The sequence below is a fragment of the Callospermophilus lateralis genome, chromosome 10 (genome assembly GCF_048772815.1).
Source record: "Callospermophilus lateralis isolate mCalLat2 chromosome 10, mCalLat2.hap1, whole genome shotgun sequence".
NCBI classification, from domain to species: Eukaryota; Metazoa; Chordata; class Mammalia; order Rodentia; family Sciuridae; genus Callospermophilus; species Callospermophilus lateralis.
Window position 1 is genome coordinate 65,098,965 of NC_135314.1, and position 25,480 is coordinate 65,124,444.

At 32.4% G+C, this 25,480-nt stretch overlaps 1 protein-coding gene across 1 annotated transcript; it reads left to right on the forward strand.

The window, feature by feature from the left end:
* The first annotated feature begins 83 nt into the window (after positions 1–83).
* On the forward strand, positions 84–25,480 carry Atg3 (autophagy related 3). The gene is made up of 12 exons (XM_076867906.1): positions 84–523; positions 3,269–3,310; positions 6,898–6,947; positions 9,686–9,756; positions 10,962–11,069; positions 14,540–14,589; positions 17,503–17,584; positions 21,627–21,661; positions 21,903–22,058; positions 23,213–23,340; positions 23,825–23,893; positions 25,206–25,480. The coding sequence occupies exons 1-12, from the start codon at positions 452–454 to the stop codon at positions 25,285–25,287; spliced, it is 945 nt and encodes a 314-aa protein (XP_076724021.1). The 5' UTR covers positions 84–451; the 3' UTR covers positions 25,288–25,480.

Consider the following 25,480-nt stretch of genomic DNA (forward strand, 5'->3'; position numbering starts at 1 on the left):
GGGGCCTTTCTGGTGTCACGTGACGGGGGAGTCTGGTGTCACGTGAGGCCCAGGTGGCGGCGGAGCTGCTGCGAGTGTGAGAGGAAGGGGAAGTCGGAAGGGGTGCGAGTGAGGCAAGCGGGGCGGGGGGAAGACAGCTCCCGGGAGGGCCAGGGGTGCGTGTACATTTGCCTCTCCCTGTAGCTCTCCGATCGGCCCTACTTTGGTCGCTCGCAGCCAGGTGACAGCTGGGCCTGGCCGGTCGCGTGCTGCCTGGGGCGTGAGGAGCGCGCGCCCTGCCCTCTTGTGCGGCGCTCGTCGCCCCTCCCCCCGTCCGTCCCGTCGCTTCGGGTGCTGCCGTCTGGGTGCCTAGGCGAGTCGGCGGCATTGGGGACATCTTTTGACTTCCCGGCCCCTATCCCGGCTGCCCTCCCCATCCCATCGCGGGGCCGGCCGCTGTTCCGGCCCCAGGATGCAGAATGTGATTAACACGGTGAAGGGAAAGGCACTGGAAGTGGCTGAGTACCTGACCCCGGTCCTCAAGGTAAGCCGGGCGGGCTTGCCGGGGGCTGTCAGGCTCACGCTCAGCTCTGCAAGGACCGGCGCCAGAGGAGACCCCTATTATCCGACGGGGAACAGTGTAGGAAGGTGTAAGGGTGGGACGCACAGAAGGGGGAGCCCCCATCCCTGGTCTCCCCTTACCGTTCGGTAGGGCTTTCTGGCTCCTCACTGATAAACTTGGAGCGACGCTCTGTGTGTGTGTACTCGGGTCTCCACCCTTCACAACTCTGCGTCTGGGTGTGTAGGGTTGAAAGGTGGTCGGCAGCTAGGACGGTTTAACAATGTTAAATCCTAACATCGAAAGTTTAAAACATTTAACCAAGGATTTTGCTTATTTTGGTAGAATGAAATAAGTCTTGGTAGCAAAATGACATATGACACTCCCCCACCCTCAAGTTTCGGAGAAAGACTTTTTATAAGTATGAAATACGTAAATAGTGACTGAGGTTCCTATTCCTTAAGAGTTTAGAGGAACGAAGTGAAATTGGTAAGATTAACATTGTACTTGAACTAAAGAGCAGAACTATGCTTTCCCACGTTTTAAAAATATCAGTAACTGGTTTTTAATCTTGGACTTTCAGTGATAATAAAGAGCAGCTTGACTCGCTCGAATATATAATTTTTAGTATATTGGCAAAATACAGCACTTACAAAGTAAAAATTGTAACACATTAGCTGTTACAGCAGTGACTGGTTTGTTTCGTATTTTCAGAGATAAATTTCTAGAACTGCAGTCAAGTTTCTCTTATTCTGGGGTATCTTTATTTTTTGCACTTTTTCTGAAAAGTGCATCGTAATACTAAATGACTGGCAAATGCTCGCTTAGTTTTCTTTCATTTTGTTCTTTTATTAACTTTTGATTCGAATTTTATTAATCTTAGTGTGGGGATAAAATATTCTAATATAATAAGAGAAATGATTGGCAGTTTTACTTCCTTTCCTTGACATAGAGAAATGTTAGATCTGTATTTTTTTTTTTTTTTTTTAACATACTTCCAAGACTCGTTTTGAAATGAGTCCTTGTTGGGCCAAGTAAGAAAAAAGTCAGGTACAGTTAAATGGGATCCTAACTCTTGCTTTCATTTTGTTTGTTTACTGTGAAAGTCATTTTAGTTAATTAAGCTTTTTAAGTCAACTATTTAAAATTCAAAAATAATTTTGACATTGAATCAAATGTTTGTACTTCATCTTATGTTATACCTTTTCAGAATACCATGTTTACCTAGGTATACAGCATTTTAACAATCCACAGTTGTTACAAATTTTTAGTTTCAATGAGAGATGAATTAAAGATCTCTTAAATATAAAAGTTATTTAATAGTCTGATTGTATTTTATTGAATTTATGACATAGATTGTTTTGAAAGATCATTTTACTTGTTTCTCAACTGGAAAGAAGTGTTAACTTGTTAGTATGTAAGGTGTATATTTTTACTATAAAGGAAAGCAGAATTATGACCCTCTCCTGTCACTGCTTTGCTCTTGGTTTACAGAGAGAATAAGTCCTTAAAGTTTCCTGCTAAATGAGGGAAGGAGAAAAAAGGGAAAATTCCTAAGAAAGAAATAATGAATTCTGCTAAACTTAAGAAAAAAATCATGTTTTGTTTAGGGAACATACATACAGTAAAAACTTAAGTCCTGATAATGATTTTCAAGGCTGTACTTAATCGGTAGAAATTGCAATCTCAAGTACTACTCTGTCTCATGAACACTTTTGCTTTAAGTCAACTTGACCTCTTTAGCACTCCATCAAACACAGTCCTGCTTCTAAGCTTTTGCATTTGCTCTTCTCAGCTTGAAATGCTCTCCCTCCAGATGGCTTTATGGTTTGTTCATTGACATAGGTGGTTAAGTTACTTATCTTTATTCTCTTATTTCAATTTTTTTGTTTGTTTGTTTTGGTGGTGCTGGATATTGAACCCAGGGTCTTGTGCATGCAAGACAAGCACTCTACCAGCTGAGCTATATCCTCATCTCTTATTTCAATTTTTCATGGCCATCTCCCTACCACCTGGCAGATATTCCTCTTTGCTTCATTTTTTTTAATAGTATGCTATTCATTATCATTTGACTTTTTTTTCCTCACCTAGAATTAAAATAGTTTTTGAGAGCAAAGATGAGTTTGGTCTTTTTTATTTATACATACATACCATTGCCTGGCACAAAGTAGTTGGTAAATATTTGTTGAATGAGTAATGTTTATAAATGAGTCTTTTCATTTTTTGTAGTCTACCACAAAATCTTACTTATAGCTTAAAATTTAGAAAAATTTTTAATAAATACCAAACCTACTTAGAGGAAAGAATATTGTTTTAATATCTTGGTGGAGAGTAATGGGAAATATTAAATGATTCCTACATTTGATTTCTAATATTACTCAATTTAAATAAGATTTGTTAAGATTCTTAAACATCTTTGAGTCATTTTTATGATGCTGTTAAATAAAGATATTTGTTCATTGCACAGAATCATTGTAAAGCTTCATGCTTATTTAAACGTTTGAATGTTTTTTCTTAGAACTGTGATCAAATTATTTTATTATTATTTTCATTTAAGTTTTCTACATTAGGCTTTTATATATCTTTGTGGTCAAGTACCAGTGACATACACAATATGCTCAGTGTATAATTTTTTGAATGTACTCCATTGTGTAGAAGAACATTGCCCCTGCAACATTTTGTAATTGAAATTGAAAGATATTATTATATTATTGTTTTTGCTTTCTTTAGGAATCAAAATTTAAGGAAACGGGTGTAATCACCCCAGAAGAGGTAAGTGTTTGAGATATTTTAAAATCTTTATTTTCTAAAATTGTATTAAACTGGATTTTTGCTTTGTGAGAGAACATCTTGAACTTTTTGATTTGACTACAGTTAGATTTTGGTGATTTATGGGAATTTCTGCTTCCTATAGAAGAGAAGATGTAACTTCCTTCTCAGTTTGCAACTTCTCCTATTTCTCTGTAGTTCCTCTTTATATAGAAATGAAGGTGTTTGAGGGAATGGGAAAGATTCCTATGGTCACACCCTTTATTCATATTTATTATTGTATTGAGCTTTGCAGTGGGCTCGTAGGGTTGCTGTGTCAGGCTCTGTCTATACCAAATGTGAATTTTTATAGCTTTCTGTCTGGAAACTTTACTCATTGCTAAAATTTTCTCTTAATATTCAGAATAAATATATTGTTACCTACGGGGCGCTCATTTAGTTTACCTTTTCTACTAAACAAGTAATGTTGAAACTACTTGGTACTGGAACTAACAGCTATGTGATAGGTCAGTTGTATTTTATTGAACTTTAAACATAGAATTATGTTTTGAAGAATCATTTCACTTATTGACCAAATCTGTATGACAAGAGTTCTCTTTCATTATGTATTTTATCCCTAGAAAAGTTAAGTATATACTGAGCTAAAAGCCCTTTTTGGTTCCAGCTTTGTATCAGATTTATTTTGTTTTTTAAGTAAAAGGCAAGGGATTTATTTAAGTTTGATCTTGAACTCACTGGAAACACTGTTCATTGGCAATCTACATTCATTATTTTAAAAGAAATGTTTTGAAATAAGTTATATTACATGATGGGACCACTGTTGCAGCTATACCTTCCAGGTCCTCAGGCCAGAGAATTAACTAATCTATCAGTTTTCATTATGATGGCATCTTCCCAGTCCCAAATCCTTCTGAGATTTAAGAATGGTTTCTTAAACTGATCTTTTATCTAAAACTGCCTTTAATTTTAATGAAGACACATGGTAGAATGAAAAAAAAAAAAAAAAAAAAAGCCTAGAACACCTACTTTCTAGACCCATTTCTCCAATTTCTACTTATTTTGGCACAACGATTAAGCTATCTAAGTCCAGGCCTCATGTTTCCTCATCGGTAAGAAGAAGAGCTTGAGCTAGACATTCTCTGAAGAATTTATTCTACCTTAGGCTTCATGAGTTTAATACCTTAAATACCCCCCCAAAAAATAAACAAACAAAAAACAAACGAAATTTATGATCAAAAGGCTAACATTTTCTTGCCAACCAGAATTATAATGTAGACATGGCTCTTTAAGTATCTGAAATCAAGAGCAGAGATGAGCATTTGTTGTTCTTGCACTCTTCAGGCTTTATCTTGACTACATGAAGATGACTAATTATTAGTGGATGTTAGAGATGCAATCTATGGTTGTTGAATAGAATTAAGCTTAAGATAGGAATTCGTCCTAAAATGAGTAGCTGTTATACTTGATTCCATGAAAAAAGTTAGGTATTTTTTTCTTAAAAAATAATCAAGACAAAACTACCCAACTTGGGTACCATCCACATAATGTTGGGTTGGGATAGAGCACAATTACAGGATTTAGGTTAGTTTAAAATGATACTGGAGAAAGAAAATGGGAAGACAGTATTTGCTTTGAGTAAATACTGTATACAAAATTCATTTGTTTTTCCTGTTTCTGGGCTTCTTACTGTCAGTCTCCAACTATCTTTTTGTTTTCTTTGAGAGGTGTAAAAGTATTTGTGTTTAAAAAGGGACAGCCAGTGTCTAACATGATATTGTCTGGGAAAAAAATAATGTTGGATGTGTGTAATGACTTGATTAATTAGAATTCTATTAATAAAGGGTAGGTTGAGGAATAAAATTGCTCATCAAAATGTAAATATTGGTTCTATCATATTGAAGTTATTCTTTATTATCTATTGACAAATAGAAAATATTTAATCAGAAAGAGAAAGATACAGAAAACGGTTGATAATTTGAAATTTGATTATATTTTACACGTTATTTCATTTGAAAATGCAAAGCAAGTAATAATGGCCATTGCTAATGAGAGTAACTGTACACATGTGCTAATTATTGGTATAATTCTGTGTTCTTCAAAATAGTTTTCCTTACTTTCTAGTGTTTTTTTTTTTTTTCCTTTTTAATGAATGGATACCAGTAGAGTGACCCAGGAATAAAATTAGTCTTGTGACTTCAAGGCAATAAGAATTTTTATTTTTAATTACTTAATTTAACTTCCATTTTGTTAAATTATTACTTTTTAAAAATGTATGAATTATTTATTTCTGGAATTTTCCATTTACTATTTTCAGACTACATTGCACTATGGGTAACAGAAACCGTACAAAAGAATACTGTGGATAAAAGGGGTAAATTCTTTCTTTTGCTGCTGATAACCACAGAGCTAAAGTAGCATTTGTTCCAGTGACCCCAAAATGCTTGACTTAAGAACAAAACTATTGTTTTCATTTTGATTTTTGTCCTTACTTAACTAGTTTAAATAATAAAAAGATTATATGAGATGAAAGAAAAGAAACACTGAGAAATTTCCTATGGGAATATAGTTGATATATCTTGATAATATGTCATCTTAAAATAGGTTATTCTCAAAATTTTTACTTGATAGGAGTTTTACTCTCAAAAGAGTATTTTATATAGGTATACTTTCTCAGGGAAGCATTAGAAGACTAAATATATTGTGATTTTTTTTAGCTGTTTAATAAACCCATAAACAATGCAATATTTTAAGTTAGAGCTGTTGTGAAATAGAAGCAATTGGGAAAGTATGTGCCTATATTGCTTGAGTTTGGACACTGTAGTTATGCTTCTTCCGTTTTCTGCTCAAAAATAAGTGGATTACTGTCCTTTAGTAAAATCACCTTAAGTCCATATGAACTGGAAATTTTCAAAAGTTTCAGTTATTTCTTAGTCTTTTTTTTTTTCTGAAGGAAATAAAATGCATATTGTGTTCAACCTGCTGTAAAGCCTAAGGATTAGAGTTTCATTTCTTAGTTTTTTTATGTGTTTTCAGTATAAGTTCAATAATTTTTAACTTTTCCCCCATTGTTTGGCACTACATTTTTGTTATTAATGATTTCTTAAATAAATATGTACATCTACACCCATATATACATATATATTTACATATACAGAAATATTAATTATATAAATAAAAGAAGCATACACTGTGATGTAAGTGTAGTATTACATCTGATACCTGTACCTATTTAGTTATTTTTTCAAAGGTTTACACTGAGTTTTTCAGTCATTACCAAGAATCTCTATATTTTATTAATCAATATTAATAATCAGGGCTGGGATTATGGCTCAGTGGTAGAATGCTTGCCTGGCATGTGTGAGGCACTGAGTTAAACTCTAAGCACCGCATATAAATAAACAAAATAAAGTACAGTAATAATAGTCAAAAATAAGTGTTGGAGCTGATAGAGCAGGTTTGGTGCTTTTTACACCTTAATTGATTGATGGGTATCAAGGTTACCCAGAGTGATCAGTCTGGTATTTTGCAACCCCACATTTAGTGATGTTCCATTTTTCTTTTTCCCTCTTTCATATTCCTTCCACATCAAGTTTGTGGCAGCTGGAGATCACTTAGTACACCACTGTCCAACATGGCAATGGTAAGTAATCTTAAGTGAAAAATAGAAAACTAGAAAAAGAATGACTTCAGAATTATGGCAGTTTGCAAAATAGGTTAATGTATGGAAATTAGAATAACAAGCTTAACCTACTTCCTGAAGATTTTTTTCAAACAATACCCCAGTGATAGTCAAAGTAAAATGAAGGAAGAAAATGGTGTTGTACCTTTTTATTTTGCTCCATTAACACAAAAGATGGACATATTGGAGATTTATCTGTTTACCTTCTTTACTAGTATTCCCTTTGTAGTGTCTGTGTCTAATTTTGTGGTTCTTTAAAAAATTATGTTCAGGTGTTTAATAAATTTAATTAGTTTCTTTATTCAATTTAACAAATGTTTATTGAACATTTTTTATGACAACAAATATAAATATTTGGTATCCTTTTATGGTTTTTAAAACATAAAGTATGAACATTTTTATTAAGGTTGAAAAGTATGTACCCTCTTTACAAATTGCCAAAGTTAAAAAAGGTTCATGCTACTAATTAAGATCTTGACTATAAATGTACTTATGATAGACTTAAAGCTTTTATTTTCTTTATTAACTCATAATTAATAAAGTAATTAAATACAACATATACTTTGAAATATTCTGAAAAAGAACAAAGTTTTTAAAGCAAACGAAATTTTATTACTTCAAGTACTAATTAATGGTTACAGTTTATAGAAAAAAAGATCCCAATACTAGCAGATGTATTTATTCAGTTTAGAATTGTTTGGAATTAATCATCTTGTGTGAATGTATCTGTTTCAATTTATTGTGATTTTTTTTTCTTAGTAAATTTTTTTTTAATTTGTAGCTGAAAGATACAGATTTGTTTGGGGGCAGTGGTTCTAGAATTAACAAGGTTTTAATTGACAATGTTTTTTTCTTAATTTCTAAAGAACTTAAATAGTTTAAGTACTTTAAGCTAGTTTTATTCTCCTTTATATTTACCATGTACCTGAAACACTGGTTGTTGCTTTTTCTCAGTTTTTATATTTTAGGGCATTGTTTTTTATGTACCAAGAAAAGCCAAAATATCATCAGCTATATCTATTTTTATGTCTTTTTCTTTTATACTTGTATCTCTGTTCCATATTTAACAAAATTAAATTCATATCATAGAAGTTCTTTGATTCAAGAAAGTTATGGGTTTTTTTTCCCCTTACATTCTAAGCTTTTTTTGAAAAGTAGGTTCTGATCTATAATTTAATATATTTCAATACAAATAGATATAAAATATTAATGTTTCTTTTGTGAACATATGACATTCATTTTCTATATTGAAATTTCTTTATTGTAAACTTTAATTGTCTAAGTTTAGCTATCTGATTGATAGCATTGTGATAGGGGTTTGTATATAAGGACAGGATCTTCTAGTAGTAAATCTATTTTATGAATAGGGGTTAATAGAGTTCTAGTTTATGAATTATGATTGTTGAAATAATTTTTTTGTAACTTAGAACACAATTATATTCCACCCAGTGTCCATGCTTCTGACTGAATTTCTGAGGCCAAAGGAATAATCTTAAATCATTGATAGAAACATATTATTTCTATGTCAGTACTTGTCATATGCTCAAGTGCTATCATGAACTTTTTTTAAACTTTTTCCTTCATAACCTTAGGCATTGTCATCGTATTGTTGAATTTGACAACTGAGATTAGTTGAAAGAAGAGATGTTAAATGTATTAGGGCATTTCCTGGTTTTATCTTGTGCTCCAGACTATGGCTCAAAATTTCTGCAGAAGCTTAAAAAGGCAGTCAAACTCCCAAGTTTGTGTTCTTACATTTGTGAAGAAAACATGTGCCATCTTGGTTCTGGCTAAGCCTAGTAGATAGCCCACAAATTCTTGATGAGAAATGTCAGAATAGCTAAAAAAAAAAAAAAAAAAAAAATGTTACAATTGGTTCTGACCCACAGAAAAAGTAATTTAAGAGTAGAAATCCTGGAGTTGCTTGGCTTGATCCTCTTTCTTTACACCTTCTGGTTTTGTGACTGTGGGCAACCTGACCCCTTTAAGCTTTAGTTTACCTGCCTATAAAATGGCATATTAGCTACGTCTTAATATTAGCTATGTCTTAGACTTATGAAAATTAATTAATAATAGTGTATGTTTGAGTTCTAACATCCAATAAAAGAAACTTTTTAAAGCATTATTGTTCTCAATATTATCATCTTGTGATTCAAAGTCATCTTTTCTTAGTTCCAATTTTAATACAGTCGTAGGAACAGGGATCTTGCCAACCACCTACTTTGTTATGTAATGACATGCAACTTTTTTTTTTTCTTCCTTCCTTCCTTCCTTCCTTCCTTCCTTCCTTCCTTCCTTCCTTTCTCTCTGTCTTTTCTTGATTCTCAAGATGAACTACAATTTGGATTGATAAAGTGAAAGATTATTCAATGAAATACAGCTCCCTGAGAGCAGCATTTTCTTTGCTTAGAGGCGAGATATAATGGTTGCTTGATAGTTCTATTATCTTAGGGTTTTTGTCAAATATTTAATCCAAATTCTCTGAAGTCTGTCTGCATCTGTTAGTATATTTCATTTATGTTATTGTTATGCTTTTCTGTGTCTTGACACAATCAGTTAAAGACATTTTTCCCCAATCAATCCTAAAACAATTCCCATAGTAGTGTGGATTCTATAGTTTTGAGATTTACTTTTATATCTTCTGTTCCATATTTGATAAAATATATTTTGTATTTTGGTGCTTTTCACTATTTTTAAAGGGCTACAGGGGAAGAATTGAAAGTGAAGGCATACCTACCAACAGGCAAACAATTTTTGGTAACCAAAAATGGTAAGAATTATGTTGTATACATTGGTAAACTTTGCACAGTTATATTAAAAACAACAGTTGACACTTACCAGATTTCTAATTTATTCCTAAAACTGATCTAAAAGCTTTTTCAGACAGAAATGAGGAAATTTTATGAAGCTCTAAATTTTCTATTCTTGGAGTCATTTTTCTTAGTTGATTTTTGTCTCCTCTTCCTTTTTGTTATTTATTTTTGCCAAAAAAGAAAAAAAATTGGTTGTCAAGATATGGAGGAAGAGGGTCCTAAGAAAAGTTGGATTTCTCCCAATTGGATATTTAACTGATACTACTGCCTACCTTTGACGTTTAAAAGTTCAAAGCTAAATATTTTATCTTCCATGTGCTATTGAAGGATTGCCTGTAGGAAAAAAAAAAAAATGTTTTGAAGCAGATATTTTATTTATGAAGTTAAAATAGCACTAAAAGTTTATGATAGTCTTTAAATAATCACGTAACAATATATTGATTTTCATTCCAACTTATCCCATATGGGAAAGGAAAAATAATACGTAAAAAAAAAAAAACAGTATTTTTTATTCCCTTCAGTATATGTATTTTTAGAATTACTATTTATATTCTGATTAAGTAAATCAGGAGATTCATAGCAATTTGTTTACCCTACATCATGTTCTTACCTTATAATTGTTCAATTTTAAGGCTTATGAGTAAAAATACTTATTGACACATTTGCTTTGTGAAAAACTGGTCACCAATATTGAATAAGGGAGTAAAATTTAGCAGTTTGCTTAATTTTAAACTGTTTTATCCATTAGAATAACTAGAACTTAAATATGAATTCTGACGTGTGGTACTGCCATGTTCTGAGAGTAAAGCCATTACTTCAAGGTTATTGTTGGATTAGCCTGAAATTGAACAGTGCCATCTAACTTCAGCCTATAGTTCTTTACAGACCGTTATGGTAAAGAAATATGTAGAACACTCCCACCAGAGCCTTTCTACTTGTCTTCTGACAAAATCATTCATGGAAAGATAAATGTGGTCAAATAATTAGTTATATGTCTATGGGCTGAATGTAATTCTTAACCACTTTCATTTGAAGTGAAATATATTCACTTAATAATTTGATAGCATAAATAAATATAATGGAATAAGCATTCTCTTCTTTTTAACAGATTTGTGGTTAACAGATAGTGTACTAGTAACTGTGTTTTCCTTTTTTTTTATAGTGCCATGCTACAAGCGGTGCAAACAGATGGAATATTCAGATGAATTGGAAGCTATCATTGAAGAAGATGATGGTGATGGGGGATGGGTAGATACATATCACAACACAGGTAACAAGAGAATAGAATGACATATATTTAAATTTTATTGAACTTTTCAAAAGCCTTCATTGTGACAGTTTTCATAAGAAAAAGAGGTATTATCCCAGTAGACTTTTACCTGAAAGAAGTAGGAGGACATATTATGGGGGAAAAGAGTTAAAAAAAAAAAGAATCGTTGGAGTATATTAAATTTCTTTAGTGCCTGCTGTTTCAGTTGCAATTTGAAATATCCATGTTATTTTTGTTATTTCTAAGTTATAGGCAAAAATAAAACCATTCAAAAATACTAAAACTTTGCTATAGAAAATCTCTTATTTACATGTTGTAGCATTATGGGATTATGAGCTCCTTTATGATGGGAACTCTTCTATACTCATACTGATTTATTACATGCAGAGAACTAGCATCTTGAAGAAATTTAAGTATTGTGAGCTTCACGAGGGATTCATTGTTGAATCCTCAGTATCTATCTTAGTGTCTAACATAGAAGTTGTTCAATAAGTATTTGTTAATTGAATTATAGGGATTTTTAAGTGTATGTTTTGCGTTATTTGAAACACTGAATAAACTTTATTATTACAAATTATAAAAAATTCTATTTTGCCGCTGTGTTTATGTATCTTTAAAAAATACATATTATTATGTGCTGCTGTAGCTACCACTTATTACTTAGTTTTAATAAAGAAAATGTGTTCTAAGTTTAAGTGCATGATCTAAAACCAAGTTTTCTCTCCCTGAATCCTAGAGACAAATAGGTTTATCCTACAGCTGTGTTTCTCAACCTCAACACTATTGACACAATTGACATTTAGACCTGGATAATTTTTTGTTGTAGCCTTTCTCGTGCATTATAGAATGTTTAATAGTATCTTTGTCCTCTGCCTACTAGATGCCAGTAGCATCCCCCAGTTACAACCCAAAATACCTCCAGACATTGCTACATCTTTCATGATTAGCAAATTGTTGCTCTTAATTGTGATTTATTGCAGTAGACAATAGATTAAGTCTCTGTACAAGTAAAAGTACCACCTTAGAGGTCAATTTCTCCTCTACTCTAAATGAAGAACACTGCCATCTGTTTTCTTATGAAAATATAGGCACAAATCCAGGACTTGAACTTCTCAAACTTGTTTGTTGCTTAATGAGTTGAGTGATGTTATGTCAAAGCTTAGAGGAAATAACCGATTCAGCAGCTTTTTTTTAATATTTACTTTTTAGTTATAGATGGACACAATATCTTTATTTTTATGTGGTACCTTTCAAACTTCAACTGTTACACTAATTTTTTTTTTCAAACCCATGCTAGACAAGCGCTCTACCGCTAAGTCACAACCCCAGCCCTCAGCAGCTTTTTATAATAATTTTTTAAATGATCCTCTTTTTTCCCCCACCAATTAATGCTATTAGACTTCTTTTTTTCCTGATCTTTACAAAATCTTCTAATTGTTTTACTTTAATTTTCCCATGACTGGAAGATGTAGTCAGCCCATTGTTACTAAATTTACTATTGACTGACTAGAACAGTTGGTTATAAAGCACTGTTTCTGAAGTCAACATAATAGGTTACTCTATTTTTTAGTTGTATTCTATTTCATATTCATTATTGCAAACTCCAGGGGTGTATTTACAATATCATTTGTCTCAGAGATAAGTTGGTGTCAGTATGATTGGAGTAACAAAAATCTTTAGAAATTCGACAGGTGAAAAATAGTGCTGTAGTGATAGAGAACAGGCAGTGTCATTTTTGCATGTGAAAAATAGCACAGTATTTTATTTCTGTTAATGTAAATTCTAATTATTTATGAGATGTAAAACTTTAGCATATTCAGTGGATCATTTTGTAATGTCAATTTGATATGTTAAGATTTGGGTTTTACATATCATTTAAGATATAGAGTATAAGATGGATTCTATATAATACTATGAATATTTAAGGTAAATACCATTTATGGATCTCTAACTGGTGCCCATCCAATAACTACTATGATGAGAGCTGTTGTTTTACCTTTCAAACTTCAACTGTTACACTGATTCTTTTTTTTTTTTTTTTTTAGTTGTAGTTGGACACAATATCTTTATTTTTTTTATTAGTTGCTCGAGACAGTACAATGATCTTGACATATCATACATTTGATTCAAATAGGGTATGAATTCTCATTTTTCCATGTGTACAGATTGCAGGATCACATTGGTTATACATCCATGTGTATACATAGAGCAATCCTAGTGTCAGTTGTATTCTGCTGCCTTCCCTATCCCCCCTCCCCTCCCTTCCCCTCCCATCACCTCTCTCTACCCATTCTACTGTGACACTTATCTCTCTCTCTTTTTTTTCTTCCCTTCCCCCTCACACATCCTATATGTATTTTGTGTAACCATGAGGGTCTCCTTTCATCTTCCATGCAATTCCCCTTCTCCCTCCCATTCCCTCCCACCTCTTTTCCTTGTTTCGTGGTAATATTCTTCTCATGCTCTTCCTCCCTACTCTGTTTTGAGTCACCTCCTTTATATCAGAGAAGACATTAGGCATTTGTTTTTTAGGGATTGGCTAAATGACATCTTCTATTTGTGAAAGTGAGTATATTAAACAGATGTATTAAAGTTTTAGAGGATGAATATGCTTATTAGGAGCTAAGCATATATTGTATTTAAGATATTTTTTTCCCTGTAGTATCTTTAACTACTCTCATCTTAATTAGTTGTCTATCCTTGTTAAACAGTCTGATTAAGAATGTTGACAGGTATTTTGAACTAGAAATATTATTTAGCTGACTAGATATATTGCCACCTGCTTAATACTTCCGTTGAGACAAAGGAAGTTCTGAGGAATTTGCTTTGTGAGGTGCAATGGAGAATCATTGAACCAAATGTCAACTCATATGTATTTTAAGCCCAGCTTCTTCATAACTGTGAGACTCAAGCAGGGCATTTTGCCTCTCCAGTGACTTCATTTCTGCATAAGGAGAAATTATTATTATAATTGCTTTAGAAGCTAGTATTTAGAAGAATTAAATAGAATGTGTAAACACTTGGCAAAGCAGTAAGCCATATGTAAATGTAAAATGGTATTATCAAATATTCTAAGTTTCTGAACCAAATAGCATATTTTAAATATTTGAAGTAAATAGCATATTAATATAGCCATACCTAGTTGAGAAAATTTGGATACAGGTTTAATCAAAATGTAAATGTGAGTACTGTAATCTCTTAATTGTTTCACTTTCTTAGAATGTATTGTGATAAACTAAGTGAGGAATAGTAAATAAAGGATGAGAAGGATAAGTCATGTCGAACATTAAATTAGTTTATATTTTTAGTTTGAGACAGCATCTTTGGGATTATATTTGTATTTACCTCTTTACTTCAGATCAGTTATGAGAATTTAGATAATTTTAAGTGTTTTTATGTTGCTTTATTCAAATGAATATGATGTTTACAGTTTAATTTTGGTTACTCTTTTTCTGCTGAATTGTAAACAGGTATTGCAGGAATAACTGAAGCAGTTAAGGAGATTACATTGGAAAACAAGGTACTGGTTCGTTAATATTTCTAAAATCAGTGACCTAGTTATTTGCATATGTAATATGTCTATATTTATATATCTATGTTGAAATCATTCATCTTTCTTATCCACACTTACCATTATCAAACTCATTTAAATTCCAACTATTCCCCACCCCTCATTTTTCTGCATTAGCATATACTAGAACACTACTGCTTCTTTATACTTCCCTTACTTTTCTTTCTTTTTGTTTCTTTTTTTATTTTTGCAGTGCAGGGGATCAAACCCAAGGCCTGACCTCATGCATACTAGGAAAAATCTCTGCCACTGAGCCACAATACAGCCCTCCCTTATTTTACTTGTAGTATGACTTAAAAACCATTCTGGGGCTCTGGGTTGTAACTCAGTGGTAGAGCCCTTACTCAGCATGTGCCAGGCCCTGGGTACAATTGCTAGCACCATTAATAAAAAAAAAGAAGAAAATGCAAGAAAAAACATTTTTAAGATTGTTACTACTACTACAAACTACTACTACTACTACTACTACTACTACTACTATTTTTCATTAATTGGAAAGACTTAAGATAGTTGAAGTGATTTTGTTTTTAAGTATACTCATTACTAGATGCTAATGGTATCTTAATATTTAAACTTTGTACTCTAAATGTTACATAAGTAATTATTCTCAGTTTTCTTAAATTACTGACAATGTGGGGTTTTTTTGGCTTTCATTTTTGAAAATTTAAGTGTATACTTCAGCTTAGCATCACCAAAAATCATGATATTTTGAATGACTAGAAGCTAAGTTAGTTAATTTTTATTATATGATTTATTTGGGGGGAGGATAAAATATATAATTGGGTAGAATTATACTGCTTGTAAGTTTTCATTTAATTCAAGTTGCATATATTATGTTGGCTTTCCATTTCTTGGAATAATTGAAATTGTTTGCAGATTTTTGTATAGTCATTTAAAATTATATAAAAAATACAAAATGTCCTCACTTTGATCTTTTCTTAATTATTTCTTTTAATCACCAAGTCTCTTGGAGGATAGACTGTTTGAATGGAATAATTGTGTCCCTGTTGTTCTTAGGAACATTCCCTAAAACAGTTACTAATTTAAGACATTCTTTGTATTTTTGTCATTTCCTCTTTGGAAATTTTTAATTGCAGCTTAACAGAAGTATAAGAAAGTAAAATAACTTCTGTTTTTCAGTTTTATACTAGGGATTAAGGTTTGATTCATTGACCTGAGAATTCATCCTTTTGATTTTTTACTTTTGGAAAAGTTTGATTGAGGAGCAATCACACAAATGGTTTTGCTGCTTCAGATGACTTTATTTGCTCTATTAGTATGTATGCTTCAAATTTAAATAAGTGGACAGTTTTTTTTTTGATATGTTTATGGTAATTCAAGAAATTTTTAACAAATAATGGTTATTGTAATGCTTGGCATCCCACTTAACATTATTATGTGATGCTAAAGAATGAATGCTCATAATTGAAAACTGGGATATATCTTTCATATCATTTTTTAATTAACACTATATAGAATTTATATTATTTTAAAAATAACAGTCCTGAGAATATTTGACATTTAGACCGAAGTATTAATTTTGTTTTTTGTTTAGATAATTGGCCCTGAAGATTGAACCTAGGGCCTCACATATGCTGAGCTCATGCTCCTTCACTGAACTACTCCTCTAAGCCTAAGAATAATCTTGGTTCTTGATTTTTTTTTAACTTTGTTTTTCTATATCAAGTATGACTATTACCAGCATGATTAAAATTTTTCTTAATAATCAGTTTGTTAGATATTAGCTCATTTAATAATTATCCAGACATAGTATAATCTATTTACTTTTACTTACATTTTGAGTATAATTAGGGTGCATTTGATTTAAATTTCTAGAGGTAAATAAAACTCTTCTAAGTAAAAAGTAGCCTAAATGAAACTAGATGTCTATTCACTTACTTTTATCAATTTCATATTTTTAGAATATTAGTTTTGTGTATATTATGCATACCACTGGTTAGCATTAATCTTTCATAAGAGACATTACAGTTAAAATATTCAATGGAAATCTTATGTGTTATAATAACTAAAGTTTGATAATTTTGGATTAGTTCAGCAATTTTGGATTTATTAACAAATGAGAAATAGTGGGGTTTCTTGTTTTTTTTTTGTTTTGGTGCTAGGAATTGAGCCCATGGGTGTTTAATCACTGAGCCACATCCCTAGCCTGTTTTATTTTTCACTTAGCAGGGTCTTGCTAAGTTGCTTAGGACCTCACTAAATTGCTGAGACTGGCCTTGAACTTAAAAATCCTCCTGCCTCATCCTCCCCTGCTGCTGGGAGGCTATTCCACCATACTCAGCTAGAATATAAAAGTGTTTGATTTATAAAATTTTTAGCTTATAAATGTGTTGTGATTTACAAATTTTTCTTCTTTATACAATTTAACAAAAATTTTAAGTGATTTTCTCATACTAATAATTGGTTAACTAAAAAAATTATTTTATTGGGAGTTCAACTGTCAGCTGTTTTAAAAATAATATCTTATTTGACTCTTGGTGTTCCCAAAATACCTTTGAATATTATTCAGTCACAACACTTAGCACATTACTTTCAATGATTGACTTATGGATTTGTCATCTCCACCCGTGGTGTTTGAATTTCTTGAGGATAAGAACTGCTTTACCTTTCTTATTTTCACAGTGGTTAGTTAGCACTGTGCTAGTATGATTGTTCAATGTTTGAACTAATGAACTTATTTAGGTAACTTTAAATAAAATTAACTTTGAATGGGGGTGTAACTCAGTGGTAGAACACTTGCCTAGCATGGTTGAGGCTCTTGGTTTGATCCTCAGCACTGCAAAATAAATAAATAAATAAACAAACAAACAAACAAAAAAACAAATGTAATTAATTTCAAAGGACAGTATAAAACTCCAAGATTGCTCGGTGCTTTGTGAAGAGGAAGAAGAAGAAGATGAAGGAGAAGCTGCAGACATGGAAGGTATTTGTGCTCTAGATTTGCTTTAATCATACTAAAATACTGATTCTACAATATTTATAATTTCTGTGGATTAAGAATTTTATACTCTAAGCTGTGTCTCTCCTTCTGGAGATGGTCCACATTTTCACTTGAATGTAAGTTCCTTGTTTTACTCCAGAAGTTTCTCACTGTCCAGATGGCTGGCATTTTCTCTTAAATATGTATTTTTTTATACTCTACCCTCAAAGACTTCTCTCCCTTGAGATAGGCCACATTCTTCCTTGAAATGTAATGTGATTTTACATAAATATGTGACTTAAAAAAAAATTTTCTATCCCTTTGAATTTTAAGTTTAAAATTTGACATTTAGCAGCCTAGGGAATATTTTGTTTAAATTTCATCAATATAAAACTTCCTTTGATCTTAGACTCTTACATAGTCTTGACAGCATTATTTCTGCTGGAATAAATGTCAAGTCATAAATCTTTAATGCTGGATGTAGCTGCAAAATACTAGTTTTTTAAAATTGGTTCAGAGCAACTTTGTATTTTGTTTCTCCTTTGTTGTTTTTGTTGTTGTTTTGGTACTAGGGATTGAACCTATAGGTGACTAAGCACTGAGTCACATCTCCATCTCATTTTGTATTTTTGAGAAAGGGTCTCACTGAGTTGCTTAGATCTTCACTAAGTTGCTGAGGCTGGCTTTGAACTTGGCAGTCCTCCTGCTGCAGCCTCCTGAGCTGCTAGAATTACAAGCATGCGCCATCACACCCTCCTATTTCTCCTTTTTAATAGCATCTTTTAATTAAAACATTAAGATAGTGATTTTTTTTTTTTTTCTGAGTTGGGGATCTTGCTATGTTGCCTGGGCTTGTCTTGAACTCCTGGGCTCAAAGGATCCTCCTGCCTCAGCCACATGAGTATTGAGACTCCAGGTGTGTGCCACCAGACCTGGCAAAATAGGAATTCTTACTGAAGCCTTTTTGGCCACACACAATGCCCTCACCGTTCCTTAAAATTCTGAAATGTCCTCTTGGGGTTACCAGTTAAGAATCATTGCATTAGAAAATCATTGTTACAAGATATGCATTAAAAGTTAGAAAAAGGAAGAATATGAAAAAGGGGGGACACAGGCATTGAAGTCTATAAAGCAGCTACATCCCCAAAATACATAAAATTTAGTTAGTTGTATATTGTAACATGTAAAAATAGAAGATGGTGTCAGAGTTGAAACACCATAAAGGCAAGTAGTTTTTACTGAACTATAAGTACTTTTCAGGTTTTTTACCCAAATTGCTTTCAAGTATTCATAAAAATCTAGCTGGATATCTGTTTCTAAATTTTTGTGCAATTCTGTTCCTTATTTCCACACCAAAGTATTGTCCCTGAAATCCATGAGTTTGGTCACAGAAACTTCATATAAAATTTCTATGCTCTGGACTCCCATATTTAAACCTTCAACCTAGATCTCAACTTCAAACTGTTTGGTTGTTTTTATTTCCAGTTGGATGTCTCACAACTGATAAAAACTGAACTTACCCTTTTCTTGCACAATTACTTTTTCTGGTTCAGTTTCTGTCCAGTCTGGGATGGGGTTGCGGTGGTAGAGAGGAAACCACTGTTTTTAAAGTACAAGCTATGGGACTCCCTTAAATATTTGACAGCCTTTTAGTATTGTTTATTACATTTTTCTTAGATAGAGTTAAAGAACTACTAATGTGGAATTTTGCTCATAAACAATATTGATGGTATGAATATAAAAAGTAATTTTTACTCATTTAGTCAACAGATGTTAATTATTGAGCAATATAGTATCTGTGTATTAGGAATGGTTCTTGGTGCTGCAGAAAAACAGTAGACATGATCTCTTTAAACTTATGACACTTGAGTGTCTGGAAAGATTCTAATCAGGGGATATGAAAATAGATAAAATACATAATGTGTTAGATTTATATCAGTGATAAGGAGAAAAGTGAGGAAAGGGCATAAGTTTTTTGGGGGGCAACTTTTTTAAGTAAATTGTTCAAGGAAAACCTTATTGAGAGTATGCCATTTGAGTAAAATGTGGTAGGAAGTGAGTAAACAATCTATTTGGTTATCTGGGAAAGAGTGCAAAAGCCCTGAGGTGATAATATGTGTGACTTACAATATTTCATATAATATTGTAAGGAATTTTCTCTGTCCAGAGAGAGAAGAGTAATAAAGAGTGGACTCAGGGAGATTAACAGGCCCAGATTGTGCAGGGTCCTAACTAAGACTAAGACAAGCAGCCATTTTTCTAACAATTTAATATTTTAACAGTATCACTGTAACTGCAATGAGAACATGTTGAAGGGGAAAAGAGACAACAATTAGGATGTATTTTGATAATCTTGGCAATAAATAATAATGTTTTGGACTACGGTTATAATATTGGTAGTGATAAGAAACAATAGAATTCTGGACATATTTTGAGGGTAGGGCCAAAGGGATTTGCTACTAGATTGAGCATGGGATATAAAAGGTAGAGTAGTCAAGTATGACTCCATGGTCTTTGACTTGAGTGTCTGGAAAGATTCCATTGACTGAGGGTGGCTGGCAGGTGTGGGGATTCACAATGATTAGCTTTGGAGAGGGAGTGTCAGTTTTAGACATGTGATACTTAGGGTGCCCATTAATCATCCAGTAGAATCATAAACAATTATATATCCATGTTTAAAGAAATACATGTGGGATTCATCAGTATTTGAAGCCATCAAGACTAATAAATTCATCACTGGAGTAAATGTGGGTAGAGAAGAGACAAGATCTAAGAATTGAGCTGTTAGTTACTGCCCTACTATTGTATTTATATCCAGAATTTCTAATTGCAGCCTCAAATATCATTTGTGATATGTGAAGAACGTATTAAAAGAGCAGCCAGTGAGGTGTGAGGAAAGCCAAGAAAATATTATATCTTAAGAACCAAGGAAAGAAAATGTTCCAAGGAGGAGAGAATAAATCATGTCAGATATTCCTAAGAGGTCAACATTCAACATTACTATTGAATGTAGAAAAGTGGAAATCATTGATAATATAATGAGCATATTTTATGTAGTTATAGTCATCCCCCCTTATCTGTCATTTTGCTTTCTTGTTGTTTCAGTTATCCAAGGTTAGCTGCATTCTGAAAATATTAATGGAAAATTCCAGAAATAGAAGTCATAAGTTTTAAATTGCATGCCATTCTTAGTAATGTGATGAAATCTCATGCCGTCCCACTGTGTTCCATCCTTGACAAGAATTATCCATTTGTTTATCCATGTTTCTTGCCCTTTAGTCACTTAGTAGCCATCTCATTTATCAGATCAACTGTTGCAGTATCACCTTACTTGTGCTCAGGTGACCCTTATTTTACTAAAAAATGATCCCCAAACACAAAAGTAGTGATGCTGGCAATTCAGATATCAAAGACAAGTTGTAGAATGTGTTCTCTAAGTGAAAAAGTGGAGGTTCTTGACAGTAATGAAAGAAAAAAAAAAAAAATCTTATACTGAGGTTGCAAAGACCTAAAGTAAGAATCTCTCCGTAAAATTGTGAAAAACAAAAAAGTTCCTCTTAGTTAGGCTGATGCTCCTCAGACTGCAAAAGTTAAAGCCACATGCGTGATACCTTCTTGAGACAGAGGAGGCATCAAATTATAGAGTTTAATACTGTCTAGTTTCAGGCATCCACTGAGATTCTTGAAGCATATAACCTTCAGGTAAGAGGGAAGGGGTTGCTGTATACAATGGCCTTTACCAAGGAGTCACCAAGAACCCTTCAGTATTATTATGCCGGTTGATATTTCTAATAGACTGCAGCACAGACCAGGCCTTAAATATGCTGACTTTTTCTGAGCTTTTGTCATGCAAGGTATCTGCTGGTTTGGAAATACAGAATTATTCTACTCATTTATATTGCTTCATTATCTTCGGTTAAAAACAAGCAAACCCCAGTTTTTGAGTGATACTCTGAACTAATATTTAATATATAATATGTATAAAAATACATAAACAAAATTTAATGAATCTTGAACTTGATTCAATCTTTTATTTTTATAACAGAATACGAAGAGAGTGGATTATTGGAAACAGATGAGGTTTGTAAATTGTTTTCTCAGTTAATTTTTAAAGAGTATACTTGAGGATTAATAGTATTGTTAATGACATATCACTCTTTCAAAGAAATTTTTAAATATTTATAACACAAAATTTTATCCATGAATTTTAAGTTCATTTACTTTTAAGGAAAAAAGATATAGAATAGAAAAAATAGATTTTTTTAGAATGTCACATTCTTATTAATATAATGGCTGTCAATTTTTCTCTATTATGTGCCAGGCTACCCTAGACACAAGGAAAATAGTAGAAGCTTGTAAAGCTAAAACTGATGCTGGAGGTGAAGATGCTATTTTGCAAACCAGAACTTATGACCTGTACATCACTTATGATAAATATTACCAGACCCCACGATTATGGTTGTTTGGCTATGATGAGGTAAAAATAAAGAAAAATGTATTTCAGTATAAATATTTTAAGTTGTTGGGTTTAATTCCTTAGTTAAGTACTTGGTTATATGATCTTTTAAATTTTAGAAATCATTTATTTTACAGTTTTATGGTTGATATTGAACTTGTTTTTTATTTTGAATAAACTGAATTATTCAATGTGACACTAATGCTAATTAAACACAAATGATCTGTTATAAGCGTATACCTTTGCCGCTAAGCTTATCTCTTCAAAATATGGGGGAAATTCAACTGGGTATATTTTCTTAACTTTTGTTTGGGATTACATCTGTTGGATGTTTAAGCATTTGCAAACTGATCATGTCACATGAATTTGTCCTTAAGACCATTTAAATTCATGTGTTTAATGGAATTAAATGAAAGAGTAATTAAAGTAAAATTAACTTTTTGTTGTTGCTCTTTTGGTATTGGGGATTGAACCCAGGGTCACTTTACCACTGAACTGCATCCCCAGTCAGTTGTCCTTTATTTTTTTGAGACAGGGTCTCTTATGTTGTTGAGATTGGCTTCAAATTTGCCATCCTCTGTCCTCAGTCTCCTAAGTCACTGGGATTACCGGTGTGCACCATCATGCCTGGCTCAACTTGTTTAACCTATTATTCCTATGACTGTAAATAGGAAACAAGAAAATAAAACAAATTTGAAATGAATTGAATTTTGAAATGTTTTGGCAGCCACATTCTTGCCTTTTAAAATATATATATATATATATATATACACACACATATATATATATATATATATATATATATATATTTTTTTTTTTTTTTTTTTTTTTTTACTTGTAGTTGGATATAATATCTTTATTTTTATGTGGTGCTGAGGATTGAACCCAGGGCCTTGCACATGCTAGGCGAGCGCTCTACCGCTGAGCCACAACCCCAGCCTCCATACTTGCCTTTTTGTGGAATCTTTTCAGCATTAGGTGGTGACTGATATTGGATAGCCTGGATATGTAGGCTCCTTTTCTGCTCCGTGCCTTGATCTAAATGTTGTAAACTTTACCCCAATTCTCAATAACCTGCAATTCTAAATTGTAGTTAAAGTTAGATGGGAGAATAAGTATATTAAAGATATGAAAGCTTTTAAAGAGTACTTTCAAAGCATTTTTTACGATTTCAGCAACGACAGCCTTTAACAGTTGAGCACATGTATGAAGACATCAGTCAAGATCATGTGAAGAAAACAGTGACCATTGAAAATCATCCTCATCTCCCACCACCTCCCATGTGTTCTGTTCACCCATGCAGGTCTGTATATATAGAGAGAGTGTATGTATATTTCATAGGATTATTATTTGGGAACCTATAAATATAGAAAAAGAAAAATTCATGAGTAAATAAACTTTTCAGATTCTTTAGAAATATTCTTGCACTTAAATATGTGAAAGAAAGGAAGAAAACCTCTTGTTTAATACATTAAGAACTTTTTTGTTCCGTTAAAGTATTTACGTATAGAAGAGATCTTTGTGATCTTCCTCTTTGTAGCTTGGAAGATCTGTTTTGAACTTAAAATTACTTATCATTATGATTTGCATTATTGACAGTGCATCTTTCTATGAATGTGTAGTATAAAATTGAACCCAACACTCTAGTGAAGATTAAAGGGGGGAATATTTTATGACTATTACATGTTAAAAAATTCACCAACAACAGGTTTCTTTACAAGTGGATGTGTGTTTTTCCTGTTTTCATCTATTTCATCTACACTAATAAGATTTGCTTTTGCTTTCAGGCATGCTGAAGTGATGAAGAAAATCATTGAAACTGTTGCAGAAGGAGGGGGAGAGCTTGGTGTTCATATGTATCCTTTCCTGTGCATATGATTGATGGCAAAATGGGTTGTAGGATTTTTTTTTTTTTTTTTTTTTTTGGGAAATTAGTGACAAAAACCTTTATGACTTAGTACTTATAACTTGTTTTGGCTCCTCATGTCTGAAAGTCCTAATGGGAGTCTAATTTACTTAGGGTATGTTATATTGTGATACACCATATTCGTTGGGTAGAACATGTCCCTGTGCATTGGTTATCTTTGCCTTGTTACACAGGTAACCTGCTAATTTAGAATAACATAAATATCTTTTCTTTAAATATATTTCCAATTTAACATGTTACCAAAAATATGCTTTCCCATCATGTAAGAGTAAAGTTGGGTTGTATCAATTTGAAGTCTCCCTGAAGCAAAGAATTCAACTTTAAAACACTTTGGTTAATTAAAAATTAAAGTACAAGAAGTGCTTTAGATATTTAAAAAAATACTATTTTCTTTTTCTCCAGTGAAAATTATCTATCTAGTATTTTACTGTGGTTCCCTGGAGTTGCCAAGAGCATTAAATGAAAGTCAGTTTCCCAGTACATTGTTGGATTCTGAGATACGTGTATCTATAGTCATAGAAATATTCAGATTCAACAATTTAGATGCCATATAGCTTGAATTAGTTTGTTTTGGGGTTGCAGTTTAAGTGGTTAGTTCAGAGCACTCAGTGTTAGATGTAGACTGAGGGGTCATGAATATCATGAAGTGCAGATAACTTTAAACGTTGATAATAAAGCTTAAGTCCCTCAGAGAAACTTGGGGCATATCTGACATTGAAATAAACCAACAACTTTCTTGTTACATATAATTTTCTCATTCCTCTCTATATTGGAGGCTAGGTAGCAACTTGGAATACTCTGTGTAATTCGTTACAGAGTCATTATTTCTCCAGTAAACCTTAACTCACAGTGTTTTCCAGTGCAATAGAACATTTTTTTAAAAAAATTGCAAGATTTCATTAAATATAGATCAATATAGAAGTTCTAGCAAATTTATAAGCTATAAAGGGATAAAGAAAATGAATAAATTTTATACTTATTTAAACATGGGTAACTTTGTCCTTATTTTTATATCAAAGGGACCTATATGAACTTCTATATATTAAGAAGTTTAAATTCAAATATTGGAATAGGTAGTCAGGCAGTCTTAAAGTTCTATGATTAATTTTCTTTAATGAAATCGAAAAAGATTTTGTCATTTTTTTCTAAGGAACTATTGCTTAATAAAATGGATAATTACAATATGGATTTAAAACATAAACCATTTACAAGTCTTATTTTCCTTAGCTAAAGGCCTTCAGGTATCTTCTAATTTTTTTGAAATTTGTACAAGCTGTCATTCCAACAATAGAATATGACTACACAAGACACTTCACAATGTAATGAAGAGAACATAGAATCTATTCCTAATTATTGGTTCTGATTTTTAAATAATTAACACATAGGTGTGACCATTGACCATATTCACCAATATGTATAATTTCTCTATTAAAGGGACTTATATGTTTATGCATTAAATAAAAAAATGTTCCACTACCAGCCTTACTTGTTTAATAAAAATGTGTGTAAAGAGACA